This window comes from Brachypodium distachyon, chromosome 1 (assembly GCF_000005505.3).
Source record: "Brachypodium distachyon strain Bd21 chromosome 1, Brachypodium_distachyon_v3.0, whole genome shotgun sequence".
Lineage (NCBI taxonomy): Eukaryota > Viridiplantae > Streptophyta > Magnoliopsida > Poales > Poaceae > Brachypodium > Brachypodium distachyon.
Window position 1 is genome coordinate 17,046,972 of NC_016131.3, and position 19,526 is coordinate 17,066,497.

Genomic DNA, 19,526 nt, shown 5'->3' on the forward strand with positions numbered 1-19,526 from the left:
CATCTCTGAAAGAACCTGTGCTAAAACGCGATATCGTTTTTTGGCGCTAGTTCTCTCGTCGAGCCCCTCCAAATGTGGGGCCCTGTTCGGCCGCACGGGTGGCATTCCCCTTGGCCCAAGCCTATGCCAGCTTAATATAATTTGGTTCGTTTTACTCTCTGTCATTAAAGTCATAAATACTTTTAGGTTTCAACCTAGTCAAGACTCAAGAAGCAACGCTGTCAATTTTTTTTTGTCAAAAAAGACTCAAGAAGCAACGGTGAGATATTCTTTTCCTCCTCGAGTCTTCCCCTCCCCTCCCGTCCCGATTCCCCTCTTTCTTTCCCCTTCCATCCCGATATTGCTCCCTCTCTTTCTCCGGGGTCGTCTTCTCCGATCTCCTCTCTGCTGCATCTTCTCCAGTGTCTCTGCGTGGCTGCGCCCCAGCCCCCCCTCCCGATTTGCCACCACGCCCCATCCCGATGCCACCCACCCCGGCGCCGTCGCGTGCCTCCCCATCTTCACCAAACCCTGGCCTCCCGTAGCTCTCGCTCCTTCTCTACGCAGCTCTCTCTCTCCGACCAAGCCGGCGGCGGCGCAACCTCCCGCTCTACCAAGCACGCCGGGCGGCAGATCGGGCCGCGCCCCGTCGAGCTGCGTCGCTGGCCTGCCCCGACGTCTCTGCTCCCGTCGTCCGAGTAGCGGCGGCGCAGTCGGCGCAGCGGCTGGCAGGGCGTGCTAGGCGGTGGAGCGAGCAACGCAGCTGCAGAGCCTACCGTCGAGCAGCCCGTCGGCCGTTTGGCGGGTGGGAAGGCTCCGAGCTGGTCGTCGGGGGATGGGGAATCCCGATCGCTCTGCTGCTAGGTATGGGGGATCCCGGGTGTGATTTGGGGAGCGGCTAGATTTGGGGACGGGATAGGGGAAGCGGTTTGAAAGTTCTGTTTTTTTTCGACCAAAAACCCTAAATAATAACTATGGGGAGTTGTTTGGGGCATCTATTGGAGTTGCTCTTAGTGAGCTGAGCTGAGATGCACCAATTTGGCTGTATGTTTAGTGGGTAGGAATCTTTCGAGGTGTAATTACTCGGTATGCGATATGATCTGCTAGTGTGTACCGTCGATGCCGCAATAATGTCGTTCCGGTAGAGCCATAATTGTTTTACGTAACTACAACTTGCATGCTCCGACTTCAAAGAATAAACTCACCATATGCCATACTTGCGTTTTTCATCCTATCAACAGAATGAATAGCCAACTTTGATACAAACTGTTATTTAACCTCAAGCAATCTGTTGCAGAATTTCCTTCCCAGAGAGGGGATTTGTACAAAAAAAGATATATTTTACCTAAGCCATCGTGTTTGCGCCAGTAGAGACATATTGCCATTTTCTGTCCGGAAGACGACAAGTTAGCTAATTTCGTGGGAAACACCCTAGGCAAGTCCTAGCTATCTATGCATCTCATGATGCGGCATATTTATATGTGTTTTCCATGGAATCCTGTGAAATAACTGAGTAGCATATGCATGCTACAGTCTCGCAGAGTATCAAATCCTTATCAAGTTTGGTACAGCATTATACGTCAATTTGTGTGGCTGGAAGGAAGAGCAGCTAATTACTGTTTGTTATATTGACTAATGAATAGCTGTCTGGAGCTCGTCCGGGTTATTATTTGACTGTCAATGACAATTACAGAAATGGAGATTTAAGTTCGTATTGGGGTGAATGAACCCTATAACATCCACAGATCATTGAACTCGATAGGAATAACAAATGCCCTACTAAAAAGCACGTTTTACCGCTTTTCGCCTGTACCATAAATTCGTGGCATCTAATTACTACAATATAGGGTTCTTGAGGACTAGAACAAAATATGCTCTTAGTGAGATCACTTAACTATTACAATATTTCTGTTGAAGTAACTTGGCACTCTTATTCGAGTTTGTTTTCTGCATTTTCCTAATTACAGTAGTAAACTGTGACCTGTGATTCATAATACTACTGTTTTTTCAGGCGGCAACAACAGCTAGCTCCGTACAGGCTAAAGTGTGACAAAGAACCACTCAACAACAAGTATGTATAAATTTCTGAACCAAAAGCAGTTCATGGAATGAGCTAGAGTATGTTTATTAATTTACATGTATGTCCTCACAGTGGTTGTATTTTGCTTACTTGCTTTGCTCTTAGTTTCAGCTTTGACACACTGTTTGCATATAAGAACACATTTCTATTGTTCCTTTCGGCAACAGAAAGTTGTTTTATTACTACGATATGATTTCACTTGATCTCATGCAGTGTTTCTCTGCACTATGGCTCTTTTGTAGGCTTGGACCACCTGACTTCTATCCTCAAACACCAAACTGTCCTGAAGAGACATTGACCAAAGAATATGTACAGTCTGGGTATAAGGAGACTGTTGAAGGAATTGAGGTATGCTTCAATATGTTCATGCGTTTAGACACTTGCAAGTTCAATATGTATATCTAGCATTCTTGACTGAAATTCTTTCTTTCATGGGGCTTGATAGGAAGCAAGAGAGATTGTTCTCAGTCAAATCTCGCACTTCTGCAAGCCAGATACTGTTGTAAGATGCAAGGAGGTAAGTAAACTGGGTCAACACGAGCTGAATTAGCTATTGGAGAATCTTGTTTTACCATTATGTATTTTTGTGGGCGCATGGTATGGCTAATTATAGTTTTATCATATGATTTCAGTCCTATGCACTTATGTTCCAGTTTGTGTAAATCAACCAGCATCAGGGCATTACAGGCTGATTTATCTTCCGTACCATATCATACCCTTGGGAGATGATTAAAATGATAGTCTGACTGTACAACATGAATTATCGTTTGCCCATCTGTTTTGTGTTTGTCTTAGTTCACCAGGCCTGAAAAAATTGCCGTTGTGGATTATGAATGGTGTAATAGCTAGTTAATCATCAGTACATACATGTAGAGATGAAAGCTTTACTCTGTGGTTTAGTATTGTGTTTTTTTTTTGCTTCTGGTTCTCTTTGCGTGCTGGGCAGACTGCGGGATGGTGTCTTAGCACGTAATCAGGATTAGGCGGCCACCTAGTCTGGTTGGGTGGGGGAGGTTTGACTGATGGGACATTGTTGTTTTTATTGAAAATGCAAGTGGAGTACTCTAAGAAGAAGTGCTTAAAATTTTAAACAACACTAATGCAGGAGGCATGACTTTGAACCATAATGGGCTGCCTTCCTTTTATATTTAAGTTGAATTGGAGGGGGTTTACTTTGTTGATCTTTCACGTTTCGAGGATGGGACTTTCATGTGATGATATTAGATGTATTATCTCCCTTTAGGGACTAGTTGCTAAACATTTTTCGCTGGTGGATGTGAATCTTAAATGCACACCTTACAATTTCTTTGTTTACATTCTTTTACTTTCTGTCCTTTTTCTGTCTGTTTTGTGCATGGGATGGAGACTGGCTACTGGCTACACCTCACATTTTATTTTTGTCCATTGTTTCCTGAAGGCATTAAAGAAGCGGTTGAGGGCTATTAACGAATCTCGTGCTCAGAAGAGAAAGGTATTCTCAATTTGGCTTTTGGCTTAAATCTGGATGCTTGTTAAACTTTGATCTCTCTTAACTCCTGATATGTGAAACAGACAAGTGATTTTTCCTGTTTTAATAGGCTGGCCAAGTTTACGGAGTTCCTCTTTCTGGATCCCTATTGATAAAACCTGGAGTTTATCCAGAGCAGAGACAATGTAATGAGGACACCCGCAGAAAATGGGCTGAGGTTGACCAAACTAACATGTTATTCGTTATTAAAATTTTCTTTTCATGGGATCACCTGCAAAAGTCTGTAGCTTGATGTTTTGCCGTTTTGCTTCAGTCCAGTATTTTGCTATGGAACTTAGGGTTTTGCATACCAGTACTGCCTTTCTTTATATTGAGGTTGCTTTGACTTCATACGGATAGCTTTAAAGGTCTCCCTTATTGTTTGTCAATAAGATTGCATCTTGAAAGGTGTTAGAGCCACTAGGTTTGGAAGCTCAATTTTCGATTCTTATTGGCACCTAGTTTACTTTTGTTACATTGTTTTTTTTTTTTGCGAAATACTTTTGTTACATTGCTGCAGCCATGCCGATGCTAACTTCTTCTGGTTGTTGTTTGTTTGTGCGCCATTACTCCGCAGGCTCTTGCCCAGCCCAACAAGCGACTGCGTTTATTATCTGAGCATGTTCCTCATGGTTATCGTAGGAAAACACTTTTTGATGTTCTCACTCGATGTAATATCCCATTACTAAGGGCAACATGGTTTGTTAAAGTTACATACCTCAATCAGGTCTGCAATGTCTCTGAGCTTATATCATGCTTCCTACAAAATGGCATACTACATGGTTTTAACCGAGTCTATTCAACTTTAGCCACAGGTCCGACCAACATCCAGCAGTATTTCCACAGGTGCTTCTGATAATCAACGATCTAACCAGTGGACAAAAGATGTTGTTGAATATCTACACCAACTTTTGGATGAATTTTGTTTGAAAGAGGTACCTCCATCTTTAAAGGAGCAGTCATCACCAGGGCTTATTTCTGGAGCAACTCAAGTAAAAATAAAAAATGAAGCACCCTCAGCTGGTGGAGACAACGAGGAGCCCTTGGTGCACTTCAAATGGTGGTATATGGTTCGTCTTGTCCAATGGCATCTTACAGAAGAATTGCTCGTTCCCTCGGTACTTACCGAATGGCTATATTGCCAACTTCAGGTGCTTTTGCATTGATAAACCATCATACTTAATGATGTTTCAGTTTCTTGATTTGTTTTTGTTGTTAATCATTTGTTTCTACCCTTCATCCAGGAGAGAGATTCAATTGAGGCCTTAGAGCTTCTTTTGCCCATTGTACTTGGTTTGGTTGAGACCATCACTCTGTCACAAACATATGTGCGCATGTTCGTGGATATTCTGGTTAGACGTCTGGGTGATGCTTCTCTTGTTGAGAACACAAAAAGGTCATCTATTTGTTCTGTTATAGCTCAGTTACTGCGATACATGGTACTTGCAGTGCCAGATACATTTGTTTCTTTGGATTGCTTTCCTCTCCCTTCATTTGTGGCCCCTGATGTATATGGTAGAGGTGCTTTACTGAAGATAACTGGTGGTGGTGAAATTTCTAATTCTAAGAGGCCGGATGTATACCGGTACCTGTCCTGCGGTTATGCTGTTTGTTCAATTCAGAGACGTGCATCTGATCTTGCGACTGTTGCCAATCCTAACCTTCAAGCACGCGGTGCAGCGAAAGTCGTACAAGCTTTGGATAAGGCTCTTGTCACAGGAAATTTGACAATGGCGTATTGTTCACTCTTTAATGATTTGTCTGATGCATTAATGGAAGAGAGGTGGATGAAGGAAGTTAGCCCTTGCTTGCAGTCTTCTCTAATGTGGATCGGGACTGTCGAGTTATCTCTAATCTGTTCTGTGTTTTTCCTTTGTGAATGGGCAACATGTGATTATCGTGATTGTCGTACATCTCCCTGTCAGGATGTTAAATTTACAGGCAGAAGAGATTTATCTCAGATACACATGGCAGTTTCTATATTAAAAAGCAAAATGAGTGAGTTGAATAACTTGTCTCGTTCTAAGAGTAGCAGTCGCATTGCAGTGAGTAATATAGGTAAAGGTTCTGTGCTCAATGATGCTTCTCTGGCGGCAACTACAGTGAATGATTCTTCTGGATTGAGAAGTAACACAAAGAATCTAGAGGAGAAGAAGGAACGGAAGGATACCTTTGAAAGTCCTGGTCCACTGCATGACATTATTGTGTGTTGGCTGGATCAGCATGAGGTTAGCAGTGCTGCTGGTTTGAAACGTGTGGATGTTCTCATCATTGAGCTTATTCGCAGTGGTGTGTTTTATCCTCAAGCTTATGTTAGGCAGCTAATTATCAGTGGACTAACCGATAAGAGTGGTACTCTGCTGGACATGGATAGGAAAAGGAGGCACCACAGAATTTTGAAGCAGCTCCCTGGGTCTTCTTTATTTGATATTATTGATGAAGATGTACTTGCTGAAGAGCAACAATTGCATGAGACGATGTTTATATATTCTAGTGAGCGCCGCCTTGTGCTTTCTGAACTTTCAAGTGGTCAGTCATTTGATGCAAATAACAGGGGTGAATATACTTCAAGTTCCTGCTTTCGGAAGGAGAGTGATCTTTCGGTTGCATCAGGAGGTCCTAATCATGGCAGTTTGCCCGAACAAGTAGAAGACGTGAAAGTTCTGGTGTCGAGCCTATTGTGCTTTATATATCCTCAACCAGTGGAATCAGAACATTGTGAAATCAAAATGAACTTCCAAGGATCGTCAACTTCGACACTCACACAAGTTGATACTGGAGAAGCAAAATATGGCTGTGAAGACTGTATGAGGGCCAAGGGACAAAAATTGGACGAGAGAGCCTCTCCTTTCCAAGCGTTCCCATTGATTCAATCAGATGAGGAAGATGTTTGGTGGGTGAAGAAAGGGTCGGAGCTACATGAATCTTTGAAGGCTGAACCTGCTAAGTCCATTAAACAAACCTCTAGAGGTAGGGCGAAAGTGATTCGCAAAACACAGAATCTTGCGCAGCTTGCGACTGCTAGAATTGAAGGCACTCAGGGGGAGGCATCTACTAGTCATCTTTGTGAGAGCAAGCTGAGCTGTCCCCACCATAAATCTAGCACTGGTGGTGACAATGCCAAAGATGCTGATCACACGAGGATCACAAATCTGGCTGAAGTTGGGAAGTCATTGAAGAAACTTAGATTGCTTGAAAGGCGCTCTATTTCTGTGTGGTTGTTGAAATCAATTAGACAACTTGTTGAAGGAAATGAGATGACAGCCTGCAAAGCTAGCAACTCCTTAAGCTCGTTTTCCTCTCAGCCTGATGAAAAAACTGTGTCCAAATGGAGGCTAGGAGACGAAGAACTAATGTCAATTCTGTATATAGTGGACACCTGCTGCGATTTAGTCTCTGGTGCAAGGTTCCTTGTATGGTTGCTAGCAAAAATTCGTGGTGGAATGGCTACCTTAGGTCAAATTGGGAGAAGTGCTACACATATGAAAAACAGAGAAAACCAAATTTGTCAGGTTGGTGAGGCACTTGTGTTCTCATCCTTGCTCAGGTATGTTGATCCCATCCAGTCTTTATTTGAACAAATGAGGAAGCAGGTAACATGGGAGGGAATGCAAAAAATATGATTTTTTTTTTGTCACTTGGAATAGATTGTGGTGACTTGATGGTCTGTTCTTCCTTTCTTATCCAATCACATTACATGGCAAAAAAGCTTACAATTAATGACTAGTATTTATGTGATCTTTGCAGTCTGACATCTTATGTATCCACCACTTATCTTTATCAACCAGTCAAGTGGTTTTTATGTGCTGATATGCTCTGTGATTTTGTTGAATTTCTTTATGTTTCTAGTTTTACACATAGACATGCTCAACAGTTTTTATGTTTACTGATATCAGATTATTCGGAATGAACTTTTTGAAGCAACTGTTCAGTTGACCCTTTTTACATTAGATGAAGTAAAATGAGTATTGGTCAATCAGAGATATAGTCATCTGCGATGATTGTTTTTGCCATTTCTGACATTTTTAAGGGTATGTTATATCCTTAAATTGCTATTTGGATTTTCTCTGATTGTTTAGTATGTAATGCGTACAGGTACGAGAACATACTTCTTGCAACTGATCTCTTGCCTGAAGTTCTAAATGCTTCAATGAACAGACATTTTGTGTTAGCAACTGCAAGGCATCCTGCATCAGCAGGTTTTGCTTATACGCGATATTTCTTGAAGAAATACAGAGATGTGGCTAGTGTGGTTAGGTGGGAGAAGAATTTTAGGACCACGTGTGATCAGCGACTGCTGGCTGAGCTTGATAACGGGCGGTCAATCGATGGTGATTTGGTTTCTTCTTCCGGGGTCTCAGCAGGTGAAGAGATTGATGAGCAGGTCCGTCAAAAATTGAACGGAAGGGGTTCGAGGATAGTTCCCAATATGAAGGAGATAGTGCAGCGGCAAGCTGAGGAGATTCAACGCAATCTGAAGGACAAGAAAATACCTGCAGTACCCAAGAGTCCCTCATTTGAGAAGGAAGACAGTTATCAGATTGCACATGACACTGTTTTGGGCTTAGTAGAGTGTATCAGGCAAAATGGGGGAGCAGGTCCAGATGGAGACCCTTCAGCAGTTGCTTCTGCTGTTTCTGCAGTTGTTGTTAATGCTGGGAATGTCATAGCTAAACATTTGGATTTTGCAGGGGGTAACTATTATGGTGTTCCTTCTATTGGTAATTCATTAAGCTTTGTTCGGCACACTTTGCACATCCACATAAGTTCTCTTTGTTTACTGAAAGAAGCTCTTGGGGATCGCTTCAGTCGTGTATTTGAAGTAGCTCTGGCTGTTGAAGCTTCTTCAGCAGTTACAGCAGCCTTTGCTCCTCCTAAGATCCAGCGCAATCAGTTTCAACCTTCTCCTGAGGCCCATGACGCCTATGGAAATCATACAAATGAACTTCTAAGTACTTCAGGGAAAGGCTTTGTTGGGAGAACTGCAAAAGTAGCTGCTGCTATTTCTGCAGTTGTTGTGGGAGCTATTGTTCATGGAGCTGTTAGTCTTGAGCGTATGATTGCTGTCCTGAAAATAAAAGATGGTTTGGATATTCTGCAGCTTGTAAGAGGTTTGAGAACAAGCACAAATGGTGTGTCCCGCTCTACTGGAACTTTTAAGATGGAGAATTCAGTAGAAGTTTTTGTTCATTGGTTTAGGATCCTATTGGGGAACTGCAGAACTGTTTTCGATGGGCTTATTGCAGATATTCTTGGTGAGTCCTATGTTCTTGCTCTCTCGAGGTTGCAGCAGAAGCTTCCTTTAACTGTGGTCTTTCCTCCAGCCTATTCAATTTTTGCAATGGTCCGTTGGAGACAGTATATTTTCAGCCGTGAGGATGCACAAGTTTACCAGTCTCTTGCAAACGCAATAAACGACATCACAAGGCATCAACCTTTTCGAGAAATTTGCTTTCGTAATACCCATCAGTTGTATGATCTTCTGGCTGCTGATGTTGGTGATTCAGAGTTTGCTGTAATGCTTGAAATGCATTCCTCTGACAAGAATTTGAAGCAGCTATTTATACCTCTCCGTGCCCGTCTTTTTTTGAATGCTCTTATTGATTGTAAAACACCAGCGGTTATTCAGGTGGATGGTTCAGAACCAGGCGAGGCAAAGGAAAATGAGTTAAAACTCAGGCTCATACAACTACTTGATACCCTCCAACCTGCAAAGTTCCATTGGCAATGGGTTGAGTTGAGGCTTCTTTTAGATGAACAAGCTCTTGTAGCAAAAACAGATTCAAGTGAAAAAGTTAATAAGACATCGACACCGATACTGCCGTTACTTGTAGAAGCACTTCGGTCGCTGTCCCCTAATTCGGAGAGTTTTGCCCTTTCTGAAAGTGAGAAAGGGTTTACTGAAATTATCTTGTCGAGATTACTTGCCAGACCTGATGCTGCTCCTCTCTACTCAGAAGTTGTCCACCTTCTTGGGAAGCTACAGGAATCACTTGTTGTGGATGTCAAATGGATCCTACAAGCACAAGATGCCCTTCTGGGGCGCAAGTCCACAAGACAGCAGCTTGTTACTATTGCTCAACGAACAGGAGTTTCAACAAAGACAATGATTTGGAAGCCATGGGGATGGTCCAGCTTGCTTAGTGATGTAATGGCTAACAGAACTGCAAAGAGAAAATTGGAGGTCACTTCAATTGAGGAAGGGGAAGTTGTGGATGACTCTGCTGATACTAAAAGGCCGAGCAAAAGTTCCTCCCATAATGTGGATAGAAGCGTTGAGGCGACCAGATCTATTAATAAATATATAACTGAGAAAGCCTTTACGGAATTAATGTTGCCATGCATTGACAGAAGTTCTGCTGAAGTCCGTGGTATATTTGCTGGTGAATTGGTCAAACAGATGGGAGCTATCAGTGAAAACATCAAAGCAATAGTACGAAATGGTACCAAACATGCTGGTTTAGTTCCTTCTGGAAATGAAGTTTTATCTAACAAATCCAGTGGTCGTAAAGGAATTCGAGGTGGAAGTCCAAATATTGGCAGGCGAGCCACAGTTGATTCAACTCCTCCTTCAGCATCTGCTCTACAGGCTGTAGTGTGGTTGCGCCTCCAATTTATCATAAGGTTGCTTCCAGTAATCATGGCAGACAGGTGAGTTAAAATGGAAGATGGTACTATTTTATTTAATGTCCATTTTTTACTCGGTGATGTGTGCGTGATATTAGTTTTCAATGGTTGCACATATTGCTTGTCATAGATTGTAGTCAATTCCATATACTCTAGCTTAGGGTGTCATTGTCTGTACTTTGCATAACTGAGAATATGCACAACCCTTTCATTCGGTGTTCCATGTGTCTTGAAAGTTCGTCCCAGCATCTTGCCTTTGTATTAGATGCACATGAAAAATACAACACGTTTAGCACACAATGCAGTGTCCATTACTTTCTATTTTAGTGTATAGTGGTCAAGCTAAATATATCAAAATTTTGTTTATGGATAACTAAAAAATCAAAAAAGAATGATATTGCTTAGTGTTAAATTCTTTGTGTGACATGTATTGCATGTACTTGATTACTAGCATGCTTAAGTGTGAAACATTCTCTTTTCCTCTTTCCTTTTGAGGCATTGCTTGCTTCTTTTGATATTTTAGGGCATTGCTGTCCCTCAAGTGTAACGCCTGTGATAGTTCAATTTCCTATCAATAATCACTCTCTTATATTTACACGTTCTGTCTACCAAAATTCCAGGAGCATGAGACATACACTTGCCTCTGCAATACAATGCCTGCTCGGCGCACGCATAATTTATGAAGATTCAGATTCTCCCCTTCCTCCTACCAGCTCAGTTTCTTTAAGGCGGGAAGTGGACTCTTTGCTGGAACCTCCCTTAGATGTCCTGCTTGATCGCCCAAGTGACAGTCTTTTCGAGAGGCTTTTATGTGTTTACCATGCACTACTTGGCAATTTCAAACCAAGCTGGCTGAAGTCAAAGTCAGTTTCCAAGCCAAACGCGAGAGCTCCACGAGAAACCCCTGCATTTGACAATGATGTGGCTGTGGGCTTGCAGGTCAGTTGAATGCATAAATTGATAAATCTCATTTCTTTTTTTAAATACTTCATCATGTGTTATATAATGCCTTTTTTCCCTTGATCATATGATATAAGTGGTTGACATGCACTTCCAGAATTGTCTTCTCCTTTCCACTTGGACTGCCTCACCGTAATGTTAAATCTCTTTTTGTAGTCTGCATTGGATCATATGGAGTTGCCTGGAACAATCAGGCGAAGGATCCAAGCTGCTATGCCTATACTCCCACCATCTCGCCACCCTTGTATACAATGTCAACCTCCTCAGTTGTCCTTGGCTGCATTATCACCACTCCAGAGCAGTACATCTACAGCAGGTCCTCAACAAAAAAATGCTTCTCTCAGTTGGGTTCCCACCAATCTCTCGAGCAGAAGCAAGGCCGGGTTGCCTTCCCAAGATCCTGAGATGGAGGTAGATCCTTGGACCTTGCTCGAAGACGGCACGAGCTGCCCCTCCATGTCGTCAGGAAGCAACGGCACAAGTGGCATCTCCGGTGATCATGCCAATCTAAAAGCTTGCAGCTGGCTCAAGGGCGCTGTCAGGGTGAGGAGGACAGAGCTGACCTACATTGGGTCTCTGGATGATGACAGCTGATGTACAGTAATGTCGGTCGGCCAGCGAGGATGGCCTAGTTTTGGACCAGATGGAAGAATTCTTTGGAAGGAAGAGGGGTGGTTCTGTACAACAGTGGGCCTTATGGGGCGGCCTAGATGTAGAATACCAACTTTTGCCCCTGTTTTGTGCCTAAGGCCTCGCGGGTGCGACTCTGTACATAATGGGGACACTAATCCGGTCCTCGAAACGATGGCCCTGTGTTAGCTTATATTATCCTTCAGATTTAGGAAGATGATGATGACGCACTTAGGTGATTCGCTGAATGGCTCATATATGCTTTGATCTAATTGTAGTGCAAGTTGGCATGCTGCTGCTGCTGTTCAGCTGAGGTGGTTTGGCCTGTTGATATATTCTGTCTGGACTAATTCTGCAACTGCCTGTAACTTTAGCAGCATCTTTGAACATTTGGCAGGTGGCCAGTTAATATTGCTCTTGACTTACCGTTTGGCATTTGTTTGCAAGTACTGGCAAGCCAATGTCGCTGAGCCAATTCTAGTACCTTGAATTTCTGTAGATTTTTATACAAATCCAATCACTTATTTTAGGGGAGGGAGTACAATTTTATGGTCAATGCTAGCCAAATCATGGGCTAGCAAAAACACGACCAGTTATTTGCCTGACAACATTTTGGTAGTGCACCTTTCGATGCAGAACCAACATATACTAAGATTTGACGGTCAAGCACGACTCATCTTTTGCTAAAAAACAAACGACTTTTCAATAACAAAATCCTACTAGTTAGGTGCCCGCGCATTGTAACCGGGAGATAACCATCCTATCACTATTTATAACACTCTTATGTGTGTGTGTAAGTATTCCAAGTCCTTGTGACAATGTGGGAATAAAACAAATACTGTAACACGATCGACACGAAGAAAAACATGGCATGCATGAACTCTCATGTCTGAATTGCAAATATCTCTCTATACTGAGGCTGACGGAGATATTCACACAAAGATCTTATCGCAGAAGAAGGTAAAGAGGATGGAACTATGATGGCGGTGCACTGGCAAAATGCCGACCCGTTCAACACCTGACCTAAGCTTATACCCTCGGCTTGACATCTGATATAACTAAGTAACTAACTGGTGCCACCATAGAGAATGGCTTCACAACCCGAGAGATAGTTTCATGGTAAATTCTAATCATTTTTTACAACACACCATCCAATGCCTTATTAACATACACTTTCACTTCTTACATGTGCAAGTAGTAGAACCCACACACATTGCGTGGCAAAATAAAAAATTATGACAAAGCCAACATCTGGCTTGATTAATTTAAGAGACATCGAGAAATTGATGATATATACAAATTCTAGGTAATTGTCCTGAGAGATAATGACATAATGGCGAAGAGTAACAACAAGATAAAACTGTTCCTTGAAAGTTTACATTGTCATATTGACAAAATTCCATGGAAGAATAAAACACAACCTGAGCTTATGCATGTAAATTCTTGACTTGCGGATCCAGAAGTGAAAAAACCTCCAACTCTTCAATTTTCAGCCCTAAATATTCCTTTTTTTTACTCCCTCTATCTCATATTAAGTGACTCAAATTTACTCAAATATGGATGTATCTATACTCAAAAGGCGTCTAGATACATGTAATATTCCGTCACTTAATATGAGACATAGGGAGTACCATCTTTGCCAGAACTTTATTTATTTATTTATTTTGAGGGAAAAGAGGATTATATTAGACAGAGGTAACAAAGTCATTACAATCTCTCTGCACTGTATTGACTCTTCATCATCGTGCCGCACCATGATTCGGCAACTCAGAATACTCTTCAATATTCCGATACAAATATGTTTTCACCATGACTCATACAATGGATCTTGGAATAATTATATGATTCTTGCCATCGAATGTCACATGAAAACTTGTCAAAATAAGGTTCATGGCACACATTGGTAGGCCCATCCGTCTATATCCAAATGAGATAACATCAAGTTCACACTTTAAACTAGGAATACATTGTGATTGCAATAAATTACAAATTCTAAGTGGTGGGATGTACTCTTTAAACAAAATTATTCAACAAAGAAATTAATACGATCTCCACATATGATACACAGAAAGCTAACGAGACGATAGAGCTAGCCAACCAGGTGTAATATAAATACACAATATTGGTTAATAAGATGGTACCACACTAACTTTCACAATTTTTCTTACTGATTTTACTATGGATCTTTAAGACATGGAGGAACAAAAGAAGACATGAATTCTAGCAGTTAGTTAAAGGCAAAGTACATCAATGAATCATGTAATTAATCTGATACATGACACCATTTTTTAACAATATGCTAATGCAGGGCATGTGTTCAAGAAAAATAGGCTAGATAAACCTCAGGCTCATCAGTTGTCCAGGGAAATCCTTAAGCAAAATGTATGCACTTCTTTTCATCCTCAATAAGCATTTCCTGTACCTTTTTAATAAACTGTTGTTCTTTGGCCCTTCCTATTTGCTGTTAAAAAAGGATTCACACATCATAATGTATATATCAATATAGGTCATTTTAACTACTGAATCTACTACTACCGACTTGCCCATTAACAAGCAGAACATTAGCCAAAGATTTTGTTGTTCACCTCTGGTCTCAGCTTGAAAGGATGCTGGCTAGTAACCTTGAGCTTTCTATTCCAGCTGTTCCTTAGCGATTCAGATGACTGCAAGACAGCATTCATTTCAGATAATAAAAGTTAATGTATCCTCCTGTTCCGCCAGCTCCTGCGCTCTCCAGCCGACGTCCTGTTGTCCCAGCTCGATTAAAAAAGAGCAACAACTTTCCATCGATTGATCGATACAATGTGTCGACAACAAATAAACACAACCATCTAAAAACAAATAAATACAACCCCTTCTCCTGATGTCTGAACAAACTAACCTATTGTTGTTGCCATTGGGTGAAGTACAACGCCTGCTCGGCTCTATGTCCGGGAAATCAGACGGAACCCCAAAGTCGCTCTCGTCCTTCCAAGGCTGCAACCCCAGCAGCGCCCAGGTCTCCTCTTCGGCCCGATCGGCGTCAGAGGTAGCGCCGGAGATGGAGAGCAGGCTCTCGAAGGCATGGACCAGGTGCTTGATGTGGCCAGCCCCAAAATCTGGCATGCTATTCAATGCCTTTGCCATCACTCTGCTCCTAATCGCCCTCACCTTGCTACTACCCTCCAATTCTGCCACATCCGCCTCGCTTCTTCCGGGCGGAGTTGGTGGTCGGAGTCTTTGACTTCGAGGTCGGCATGGGAGGGGATACAAGGATGTTCGGGTCAGAGTTCTCACAGGCTTGCGAGACGCACGCGCGCGAGGCGGACTTGGACGAGATCTTCACCGCCGCCGTGGTCGACGACTTGGGCGGGGTCTCCGGCGGCGCCGGGGCCGGGAGCTTGGCCGGAGTCTTCGCCGTCACCCCGAGGACTGGTGAGGAGGAGGGCTGGGACGGCGGCGGCGGCTCGGTGAGGAGGAGGAGGTCGGTGGCATATCGGTGCGAGTAAAATCCGAGGAGGAAAGCACGAGCGCGAAGGAGACAGCGGCGGCGGCCGTTTATGCTCCATGGCGGCGGGGGCGGATCCAGTCTCCGGGGCGGCGGCGCGTGCAGGCGAGGAGCGCGGCGGCGACGGATCATCCATAGATCTCGGCCGGCGGAGGCTAAGGCGGCCTGGCCGAGCGGAGGTGGATGCAGCGGGCGCAGGAGAAGGAGAGAGAGGGCGGGGGCGGCGGCGAGGTGAGGAGGTATGGGGGACATCGGGCCCTTTTTCCTCGCGGAAGGAAGGGTTAGCGATTCTGTATTCTTTTTCGCATGTTTTGTGGTGGGAGGGAACCACGTAATAGCCTACAGCCTAGCACGGACGCAACTCAAATTAACGAATAGTAAAAATTTAAAACGAGGTAGTACGGAGTACTACGTGCATCTGTATATTTCAATCAGATTTTTTTTTCATATTCCCACGTATTACTATTCATCTTACTTTTTTTTTGTCAGGATTATTATTCATCTTACCTAATAATGCAGGCCGAGAATATAAGTACAGTACGCGAAGAAGTCGTATATGAGAATATCATCAGTCCATAAATTATCGCCGTAACTATCGTCAATATCCGAGAACGAGATTTTGCTCTGGCAACAATCATAGACCCCTACAAGAAATAGGCAAATAGCAGCGATCTTGACGACAGCTGTGCCTGTGCCCCCACTCAAGCACTCGCTGACTCGCCCCCCTCCTTCTTCCACCCGCACCCACCACCACATGGATTTCTCCGCGGGGGGCGGAGGCGGCGGCGAGCCGGCCCGGTGGCTGGAGATCGCGGGAAAGCTCCTGGCCGCGCGCGACCTGGTCGGCTGCAAGCGCCTCGCGGAGCGCGCGGTGGACGCCGACCCGCTCCTCCCGGGCGCCGACGAGCTCCTCGCAGTCGCCGACGTCCACCTCGCCTCCCAGCGCCTCCTCCCCTCCGGCCGCCCCGACCCGCTCGCCGTCCTCCAGCTCCAGCCGGACCCCGACAAGGCGGACGTCAAGCGGGCCTTCCGCCGCCTCGCCAACCTCCTCGCCGCCTCGCGTAATCCTCACCCCGGCGCCGACACCGCCCTCCGCGCCGTTGAGGAAGCTTTCGCCCACCTCCGTGACCGTGAGGCCACCTCCACTGCCACCCCTGGCCCTTCCGCTCCTTCTGCTGCTGCTGCTCCGGGCGGCGCCCCGGCCGCGGCGGCGGATACGTTCTGGACGGTCTGCCCCAACTGCTGCCATGTGCACCAGTACCAGCGCGCGCTGGTGGGGCGCACGCTCAGGTGCCCCAGCGCCGGGTGCCGGCGCGCGTTCGTGGCCTCCGAGATCCCGTCTGCGCCGCCTATTGTGCCGGGCACCAACCTGTACTACTCTGCCTGGGGTTTCGTCCCAATGGGCTTCCCTAAGGCCGCTGATCTGACCACCAACTGGAAGCCATTTTGCCCCATGTTTCCGCGGGACTCATCTGCTCCGCAGCCAGCATATGCGGCCACTGACAATGTTAGTAAGCAAAATGTTGAGAATAATGGTGGACATACTAATGCCAACATACCGCCATCAGCTGCGAATCCGTCAAATAAGAGTGCTGGTGGTGGCACTGGGTCAGGGCCACCTAGAGGTAGAATCAAGAAGACGACTGCCCGCAAGAAGGTTGGCGCTGGCATCAAGAAGCATGCTTCCGGCGGTGTGGAGAGTGGCATCGAACCATCTTTGCTTGGGTCGGATGGGAGTGAGAATGCAGGGAATGGACTGACAGGGAGTTCAAGAGGAATTAACATAAATGAAGTGGCAAAGGCAACTGATGGAAGCTCAGTGTTGCGTTTTGGTGGGGATGAAGATATCGGGTTTGATTTGGATGTTGATGCAACGGATGATATACTGGGGAATTTACATAACCTGCCATTCCTGAGGGAGGATGACAATCCCAGACAGCTGTTTTAGTTGATGTGGTTGGTGAGGTGTTCCATGAATATAGTGTAGGATAGCATGGTTGGAGGAATTCCTGGATTGACTGATCTTTTGCTGTCACTCTTGCTTTTATTGTCATGGTGGTCTTATCTTTAGTAGTAATCTACTATGTGTTTGTAGATAGTCTGTGGTCTCTTGTAGCATTTGGATGAGTACTCTAGACAAGTCTGTAGATGTAGAATATCCCCAAATCAATTTGGGGATCTGTTTGTCATCCACTCATCCCGGAGTGCACTCAAGGAGTTTACTGGTGAAGCAAATAATGTGCCCTGCATGGATGATCAGTCAGACTTTTATAAGAGTTTATCATGCAGCTGAGATCTCATGGAGCATCCCCAAAGAAAGTAAGTTTAAATTCTCCTCACTGCACATAAGGCAATCCTTTATTTTCCAAGGCCTATGTTTGTCATTTAATTCGTGCCATCGACTCAATTTGTACTGTTCAAACTATAGACAGTTAATATGTACTCCCTCTGCTTTTTTATGTAAGGCGTATAATATCATTTTACTGATTTCCGATTTGTAAGGCGCACAACAGTTGCATACTTGCATGGGAGCAGAAAAACGGAAGCCCACCGTTTGCAGGTTGCATACATGGAGAAAACTTAGCAGTTTCCTTCTGCGTTAATGGTGCATGCATGCACATCGGAGCAGGCAGTTGACCGGCGTTAAAGGCTCACATGTTGTGGATGGCATCGAGTCAAAGCGCTTGCTAGCTGCGTTAATATTCGTGCCCAAAAATAAGCGCCTCGCATATAAAGAACGGAGGGACTAATGCTTTTGATTTGCGATGCATGCCATATGGATATTAAACGGTGAACTCTATTCAGTAATTCACCTACCTTGTAGAGTCGTCATTGTCATCCTGTTGTTAGTAGTACCATTCATCTTATTTTTATTCCATTTGTTACCTATTTATAAAAAAATCTATGTGTTTTCATAAAAAGAAATTACACCAAACAAGAATTTTATTATGCTTGTCCTTCATTGTAGAGTATATGCAAACGATATACTAGTGATGTGGACCAGTCATGAATTAAACTTGTTTTTAGTAAATCTTACAGCAGGCTAAAAAACTACTAGTAACTAGACGTGGGTATGCTTCGTTTATTTGGGCTTAAGTGGTGTAACATTTAGTGGGTTTGCACTATGCTTTCTACCAAATGCATCGTTGGGCATGTCTTGTACGACTATTACTGTATCATACAATCAATGAGCTCAATCATATATAACTATTCAAGTTTAACGGCTAGTTGTGTTCTTTTATGTTACTAACCAGAAGTTCAACAGAACACTTCCAGCAAAATTATCTGTTGGACCTCCTAAAAATGCCTGGAAAACTTTACTGAAATTGCAACTATTGGCATAGGTCCATAAAACTTGGCACAACCTCTGTACGCCTGCTTAGAGTGTAGCCGTATAGTGGATTTAAAATTGCCTCCTACATGTATACTTCCCATCAGTTACTACGAGTCTACTATGCAAACATACATTCTCTTGGGTACGGGTGATGTGGGAGACCCTCAGACCCTCTTGTGAACTGTTGAATTCTTCACACCAGCACATGCCATGAGCATCCTAAGTTATTACTGCTGTTTCTTGTTTGTATCTTATTTATAATTTGTCAAAATTATGCATGTCTGAGTTTCACTTTTTGTGTGTGTCCTCTCGCGTGGACTATCTACTGATCTTTTGCTCAACCGAACATGTTCGAATTTGAACCCATTTTTCTGCCCTTTTGTTTCAGATATCTGGATCACAGAAGCTCCCCCTTTTGGTGACATCAGTTGACTGACTGCCTTGAGCCCTTGACCTCTCATGAAAGGAGCTGAATAGGAGAAACGCGTGGGCTTGGTTTAGGGAAGATATATCATTATCTTGTAAACTGCAGTTCCTCCTTTCTGTTGCTCCCTGAGATGTTTATCTCCTAGCCTGAAAATGTAAGCCGAAAAAACTGCTGGTATTTGTTTTCCTGTACTTGCTAGACATGTTAATTATCAGAGATCCAGCAGCTTTTCCGGCTTTTCTCCATAATCATCAGCTAGCTCCTTATCTTCGAATTGCAGTCGGTTTTTTGCTGCTCGAGTTGTGGCTTTCCTGCTGCATCCTGCATCTGCTTGCATGCCTGAATTCTGGTTATGGAAGTGACTTCACTCTTGAAACAATTTTACTGCAGTCCATTTTTGTGCACGAATATTTCTGGATCATATTTTTGACCAATCTGGATCATTACACTTGGTAAAGAAAAGGGCAGAATGCTTTGCAGTCCGGTTACCGTGCG

General features: G+C 43.9%; 2 protein-coding genes across 3 annotated transcripts; both read left to right on the plus strand.

The window, feature by feature from the left end:
- The first annotated feature begins 304 nt into the window (after positions 1-304).
- Positions 305-12,218, plus strand: LOC100846378 (mediator of RNA polymerase II transcription subunit 12). 2 transcript variants are annotated; one of them, XM_010237143.3, is made up of 12 exons: positions 305-843; positions 1,991-2,050; positions 2,302-2,407; positions 2,505-2,576; positions 3,477-3,530; positions 3,637-3,744; positions 4,144-4,293; positions 4,376-4,717; positions 4,811-7,113; positions 7,662-10,217; positions 10,814-11,132; positions 11,310-12,218. In XM_010237143.3, the coding sequence occupies exons 1-12, from the start codon at positions 815-817 to the stop codon at positions 11,745-11,747; spliced, it is 6,537 nt and encodes a 2,178-aa protein (XP_010235445.1). In that variant the 5' UTR covers positions 305-814; the 3' UTR covers positions 11,748-12,218. The 2 variants fall into 2 exon arrangements, with proteins under 2 accessions (XP_010235445.1, XP_014752317.1); XM_014896831.2 differs by having other exon boundaries at positions 4,382-4,717.
- A 3,733-nt stretch (positions 12,219-15,951) lies between these two features.
- LOC100846684 lies at positions 15,952-19,305 on the plus strand. Its single transcript, XM_003562625.4, has 2 exons — positions 15,952-17,589; positions 18,993-19,305. The coding sequence occupies exon 1, from the start codon at positions 16,025-16,027 to the stop codon at positions 17,216-17,218; it is 1,194 nt and encodes a 397-aa protein (XP_003562673.1). The 5' UTR covers positions 15,952-16,024; the 3' UTR covers positions 17,219-17,589; positions 18,993-19,305.
- The last annotated feature ends 221 nt before the right edge of the window (positions 19,306-19,526 follow it).

Bases quoted from the DNA above. Each gene is read 5' to 3' on its own strand.
- LOC100846378 (XM_010237143.3), top strand. From the start codon at position 815: ATGGGGAATCCCGATCGCTCTGCTGCTAG. The intron at 2,408-2,504 runs GTATGCTTCAAT...GGGGCTTGATAG, and splicing joins AGACTGTTGAAGGAATTGAG to GAAGCAAGAGAGATTGTTCT. The intron at 2,577-3,476 runs GTAAGTAAACTG...TGTTTCCTGAAG, and splicing joins CTGTTGTAAGATGCAAGGAG to GCATTAAAGAAGCGGTTGAG.
- LOC100846684 (XM_003562625.4), top strand. From the start codon at position 16,025: ATGGATTTCTCCGCGGGGGGCGGAGGCGGCGGCGAGCCGGCCCGGTGG.